The sequence below is a fragment of the Medicago sativa genome, chromosome 8 (genome assembly GCF_051527215.1).
Source record: "Medicago sativa cultivar Bolivia chromosome 8, Bolivia_mono, whole genome shotgun sequence".
Taxonomy (NCBI): domain Eukaryota; kingdom Viridiplantae; phylum Streptophyta; class Magnoliopsida; order Fabales; family Fabaceae; genus Medicago; species Medicago sativa.
The window spans coordinates 30,831,895-30,838,019 of NC_140756.1; the positions used below are offsets into that span (position 1 = coordinate 30,831,895).

Here is a 6,125-nt window from a genome sequence, read left to right on the forward strand (position 1 = left end):
AAAAATACATTGTAATAAATAGTAAATAATATAATAGAAAGATAAATAATTTCTCTAAAAAAATGAAAAATAAAAATTTAGACATAAAAAATTTATAATTTTGGGACAAACATATTTTGTCAAAGTGACATGTAATTTGGGATCTTGTGAGAATAATAAATATGAAAAATAAAAGTTTTTCTTTTTGACCAAATATTAATTAAAAATAAAAGTAAAATAATAATTTGTTTGAATTAAACAGATCTAATCTAATAGTCCTATTAGCTAAAAACAATTAAAAGATTTCGCCGCCGTGTTCCCTCCGTCGTCCCCATCGGAGAATCTCTCTCTCTCTCTCTCTCTGTCTGTTGAAACAAAGGTTCTATCTCTCTCTCTCTCTAGCTGTTGCATTTGACTTTGCATCCTTATTCCCATTAAGACTTCTCTTTTGTCTTTTCCTTCGTTTTCACAATACACTCTTCACATTACTGCTTCTCACGTTCCTTCCATTTTCCATTCACCCATTTTCATTCTTCCTTATCGTAATTTCATCCATTTCCTTTCAATTTTCCATTTTCTGTTTTAATTTGTATCTATAACAATGTAGAGTGTTTTCTACTCTCTTTTTTTTTTGAAGTGTTTTTTAAGTTTTGAATTTTTATCATGACGTCATGTTTTTTCTTCATTTTCACGATTTCATCCTCTTTTTTATATGTTTTAGTGATAAGATTCTATTCTTAATGTTTGGTTTTTGTTTTTCTCTATCTACTTCACTAGTATGTCTGTTATTATGTTTCATTTTTTTTTATTTTTTATATTTTTTCTATTTTATCCCTTTTTATTTTACAAATTAAAATTCAATTTTGATTGTTTATGTTTGATGATAAGAATGATTAACACTTTATAGGTATTTAATTTGATTATGAAATAGTTGATTGTTGATTAGGATCATAATGCAGAATAATTGTTAAACCTGTTATTGCATCTTGGCATTATTTAATTGATGGATTTATTTCATTTTTTTGGCTGATTAATAGTCTGGCCCTGGGTTTTAAATAACTGTCCTGGTAATAGTCGCAGTCGCGTTGTGATCCTTCATATTTTGAAGAATTGCGGTCAAATGCGGCTGATGTGGCTTAATTGCGGTCACATTGCGGTTTTGAAACTATCAAGTAGACTAGTGGATTCTAGTAAGAAGGGTAGTTAGATCACTAGAAGTAGAGGAAAACTTGGAAAAACTATAAGAGAAACTATCAGGAAGGATCTGGAGATTAACGAGTTGGATAAAAATATGGTTTTTGATAGAACATTATGGTGTCATTTGATTCATATAGCGTATCCACTTAGTGAGATAAGGCTATTGTTGATGTTGTTGTATTGCGATTTTGAAAAATAAGAAACAGTTATATTGCGGCCCAGATTGCAAATGCGGACTTTTATTTAAAACCCTAGTCTAGCCATTTAAATTTTGATTCTAGCAGTGCACTCTGAATTGTTCTTTAACTTCTTTTAGTTTGATTTTTTGATGCACTGAAGGGTTTTAGTTCTTCTGCTGATTTGAGAAATTTGTTTATTTACAGATCTGAGAGTTTGCTTGTTCTATCAAGAACTGAGGAAGGTTCAAGCACATGATATTTTGATATCTTTCTGTCTGATAGGAAGACCATGGCACGAGCTTCACCATTACTGATGATATGTTTGGTTCTTGGTTCTTCCTTTGCTACATATAATTTGGTGACAATGATAATCCACTATGGATCATCGGATAGTTTAGCTACCGAGGATGGTGGATTGTTTTTTGACCCTATTGTTGAGATGCCTGAACATGTGAAGAACACAAAAACATCTAAAGCACCGTTTCATATTGCGTTGACCGCAACTGATGCCATCTACAACAAATGGCAATGCCGTATCATGTATTACTGGTATAAGAAGCAAAGGAGTCTACCTGGATCAGAGATGGGAGGATTCACTAGAATTTTACATTCTGGAAAGGCTGACAACTTGATGGATGAAATTCCTACTGTCGTCGTTGATCCTCTTCCGGAAGGTCTAGACAGGGTGAGGCCGCTTACCATGACTTTCAGTTATACTTTTATATATGTTTTATCGTTTTTTCTGTATTGTTTTCCAGCTTATTGAATTAATAGTATTGTAGTTTGTTGTTATAATTGGTCTGTTTGGGTTGGCATATTTGAATTTATCTACTGACGTAAGCACTTATAAAATTGTTTAGAAGAGTTTATCAAAATAGCTTATGGGATGTACATAAACTGTTAGAAGCTGTTCTTCATATCTTATGAAAACAGCTTATTGCTTACATAAAAACAGTTTGACTTTACTTCGTCTTTTGTTAAAGAAATAGCTACATAAGCACTTTTATGATAAGTGGTAATGCTATAAGCACTTAGCTGTTTGTCCAAACAGGGTCCTAGTCTAGAATACTTCCATGCCAGTTAAAGTCCATTTTAACATTTGAAAATAAAAGGAATGCGGTTTTCGACTAGCATACCTTGGTGAAAGAAGTAAAATCCGACAAAATAATTTGGTATTGCTGAAATAATTCAAGGGATGATATCAGATTGAGGAAAGGGATAATCATTGAGTATAACAATTATATGCTTTCAGTCGTGTGCTTAAATTTTAAAGGTAGTAAAGACATGTAAATTTATGAGTCTTTTCCTTTTGTTTGTCGAAGATAGAAATAGTATAAGCTCGGTATTGCAAAGTTTAGTGTTAAGGTTTGCAGGAAAAAATATTTTGTGTATCAATTTGGAGTTCCAATCATTTATAAAATGTATTTGTTTAGGAAGTTACTGTGATAAGGCTTCGAGTCCAAAAAGACACATTATCCGGAAAATCTATTGTAGGAAACATAAGACTTAGTTTTAATGATTTCCATGTTAAGATTCTCCTATTATTGATAGATTGATTTATTCTTCTTTTCCATCAGTAAATACAATTTAAATATTTTTTGACACATTGCTTAATCTTTGCAGGGATACGTCGTTCTGAATAGACCATGGGCCTTTGTTCAGTGGCTGGAAAAGGCTAAAATAGAAGAAGAGTTAGATCTCTTATCCTAAGTGATCTATGTTTTAGTTGACAATAATATAAATTGACTTAGTTTCTCTGCATTTGATGCAGATATATTTTAATGGCAGAACCTGATCACGTATTTGTACGCCCTCTTCCCAATCTGGCATTTGGAGAAAATCCAGCTGCTTTTCCATTTTTCTACATTAAGCCTAAAGAAAATGAAAAAATTGTAAGGAAGTATTATCCTGAGGAGAATGGACCGGTTACAAATATTGATCCGATTGGCAATTCTCCTGTAATTATCAGAAAGGTAGAATCTCTTTCAGAAACTTCTATTTAATTGAATTGGATTAATACCTGTTCTTCATGGTTGAATAAACATCCCCTGTCCTTAACATTGTTCTGGTTTACCAATTTTATCAGTTATTGTTGCACTTGTTATCTATGTTGCATCGTCACTTCAGATTAAAGGCTTGTCCAGAGTCTGACACGTGTCGTCCGACATGACACTGAAACTTGTGATTTTATTCAATTACTTCCATTTTCTCAAATTATTACAGGTTTTGACGTGTCTGTGTCGTGTACGGTGTCTGGTATCTGTGTATGTGTCATGTCCGGTGTCTGTGGTTCATAGTTCGTTGTGTTGAAAGATCTCAATGGCTACATTCAATATAGACTTCTATTTCACTGTGCTATCTTGAATCTTTTGAATAAGCTGGTTCGATAAGACCAGGGAAGTGAATACTTTTAGCTCACACGGTGAGGGGTGCATATTTTTTATTTTTTTTCAGGATTTGATTGCCAAAATTGCTCCTACATGGATGAATATTTCTATGAAGATGAAAGAGGACCCGGAGACCGACAAAGCTTTTGGATGGGTGCTGGAAATGTATGTCTTATGCATTAACCGACATATGTTGCAGATTCTTTTTGTTATTGAAATGGTATTGATAGTTTGATGCTGACATTGTGTTATGTATTTTGGAACCAAGGTATGGTTATGCTGTTGCATCTGCCCTGCATGGCGTGAGACATATTCTGCGAAAAGACTTCATGCTACAGGTTTGATATAACATCATATAGATATAGCTCTTGATGTTTTGTTTAGTTATAATGTTATCAGCTCAAATGGTTACCAACTATTATGCATACCCAACTCTGATTTTACTTTTCTTGTATGTGACTTTTCAGCCCCCATGGGATACCGAAACTTTCAACAAGTACATTATTCATTATACTTACGGGTGTGACTACAATATGAAGGTACATTATTTCTCCCAATCCTTGAATGGAAAAATTATGGTCTTTGAATAATGGCAACAACAAGAAGAATCAAACCTTTTCCCTTCTTAAAGCTTCTTGATTTTGTTACTATGCCATGGAACTTTGATTTAGCTGGTGTGAACTTTTGTTGAAATACACCACTAGCTACTTGTCATGTCATAGATTTCATTTTTCTTTCTGGTACTGCTCTTAATATAGTTTCATAATACTCAGGGTGAATTGACTTACGGTAAAATTGGTGAGTGGAGATTCGACAAAAGATCACATCTGCGAGGACCACCACCAAGAAACTTGCCATTACCTCCTCCAGGTGTTCCTGAAAGTGTGGTATGTCTACAGCTTTCTAGTTTATTTACGAAATTTATCTTATTAGGATAATATTTAGCAAGAAATGTTTTCCATGAGACACACAGCTTAATTTAAAAAAAAACCTCTATAAAGTTCTGTTTTTTTCATTCCCTTACATGGTAGGTGAGAAGAAAATGCATATTTTCCCATGTATAATTATCTAATTGTGAATCACTAAAGAAATTATCCTCTAGTGCTGCCTGACATTAGGATACTATAATTAAAAACGTGATTTGTTACCATGTATGTGCTTGATAAATGTTACCAAACAATCCTTTGATTCGCTTATAGCCAGAACTTCTCAGATGCCCATAATTTTGCTTTTATCCTCATCTATTCTGGTGGCTGTAGAACGGACGGCCGCCTATAGGTGGTAGGGTTGGGTGGGTGGTACCGCTCAGATTGCGGCCAATCTTCCTAACAGCGCGCAGACCGGGCTTCGACAATTGTTCTACTCTCATATATGAAAAATATAAGTTATAGTGTTAAATAGAGAAATATTCTTGTGCATCATGGTGCGACTTACTTCCCTAGATGTTGTAGGTTGTTTCCTAATATAGCTACTGTCAGACTAGAAAGATTTTTGAGGTGATTGGCGAAACAATCTAATAGCAAATGATACCTCTCTTATGGAGAGGAATTCTTTGGATAATTTCCTAGATGTTAGTGACCATTGTCAAGTAAGATATTTTTAGATAATTTGCTTTCAGTGTAACATTGCCTTTCTAGTTCATCTTGTTGAAGTTATGAGATTTTGGATAAAAGGATGAGAGAAATAATAAGAAACATAATTGTATAGTATATAGATGGGAATATCTACATTCAGCCCCCCACTGCTTAACCGACAGTTGCTGTCTAGTTCATTGATCTGACTTCTATAGTATATAGTATATATATTTTATCCAGCAGCAAAAGCATTGCATTATCTAACCTGTTATTTGTTTGCTATAATGTTTTCAGGTGACTCTTGTAAAGATGGTGAATGAGGCTTCTGCTAACATCCCCAATTGGGATACATTGTAAATATTTTTTTCCTTCCTATTCATCATGGTATTTAAAGTACATGTTTTTCCAGTTACAGAAAAAGTGTTGACATCGAGGCAATAATTTTATTTTTCTCTTGTGTTTAGTCATAGAATCATAGATCAATTTGAACCAAATACCTCACTATACACCTTTTAATACAACTATTTAAATGAAGGATTATATCTTGTTTTCGGGGTGATATTCTTGAATGATATTTTGGCTCGTAACACAATGGCAAATAATATCGTCAAAGGGGGGCAATTTTTTGTACCCCTGTTTTCGCGCTATTACACTTTGGTTTATTTTTCGTTTTCTGTTTTGTCCTTGCTCGGATTAGAGTATACATCTGAACGGGATTCATCTAAAAGTATATATGCGGAGTTGATGTTTGGATTTACACTTTCTGGATTGAAGTAATACTGAAAAATGAGTCTGTAGTTGATGGTGCT

The 6,125-nt window shown here is 33.6% G+C and overlaps 1 protein-coding gene across 6 annotated transcripts; it reads left to right on the forward strand.

The window, feature by feature from the left end:
• The first annotated feature begins 259 nt into the window (after positions 1-259).
• LOC146898337 (hydroxyproline O-arabinosyltransferase RDN2) lies at positions 260-5,875 on the forward strand. Of its 6 annotated transcripts, none has more exons than XM_085738454.1 (9): positions 260-358; positions 1,560-2,040; positions 2,979-3,046; positions 3,127-3,328; positions 3,810-3,907; positions 4,011-4,080; positions 4,210-4,281; positions 4,516-4,629; positions 5,611-5,875. In XM_085738454.1, the coding sequence occupies exons 2-9, from the start codon at positions 1,645-1,647 to the stop codon at positions 5,671-5,673; spliced, it is 1,083 nt and encodes a 360-aa protein (XP_085594580.1). In that variant the 5' UTR covers positions 260-358; positions 1,560-1,644; the 3' UTR covers positions 5,674-5,875. The 6 variants fall into 6 exon arrangements, with proteins under 6 accessions (XP_085594580.1, XP_085594582.1, XP_085594585.1 ...); XM_085738456.1 differs by lacking the exon at positions 260-358 and adding an exon at positions 384-521; XM_085738459.1 differs by lacking the exon at positions 260-358 and adding an exon at positions 393-568.
• Positions 5,876-6,125: the final 250 nt, after the last annotated feature.

Excerpts from the sequence above, each read along its gene's own strand:
- LOC146898337 (XM_085738454.1), top strand. The coding sequence starts at position 1,645 with ATGGCACGAGCTTCACCATTACTGATGATATGTTTGGTTCTTGGTTCT. Across the intron at positions 3,047-3,126 it reads AAGGCTAAAATAGAAGAAGA|ATATATTTTAATGGCAGAAC; the intron begins GTTAGATCTCTT and ends CATTTGATGCAG. Across the intron at positions 4,630-5,610 it reads CAGGTGTTCCTGAAAGTGTG|GTGACTCTTGTAAAGATGGT; the intron begins GTATGTCTACAG and ends TAATGTTTTCAG.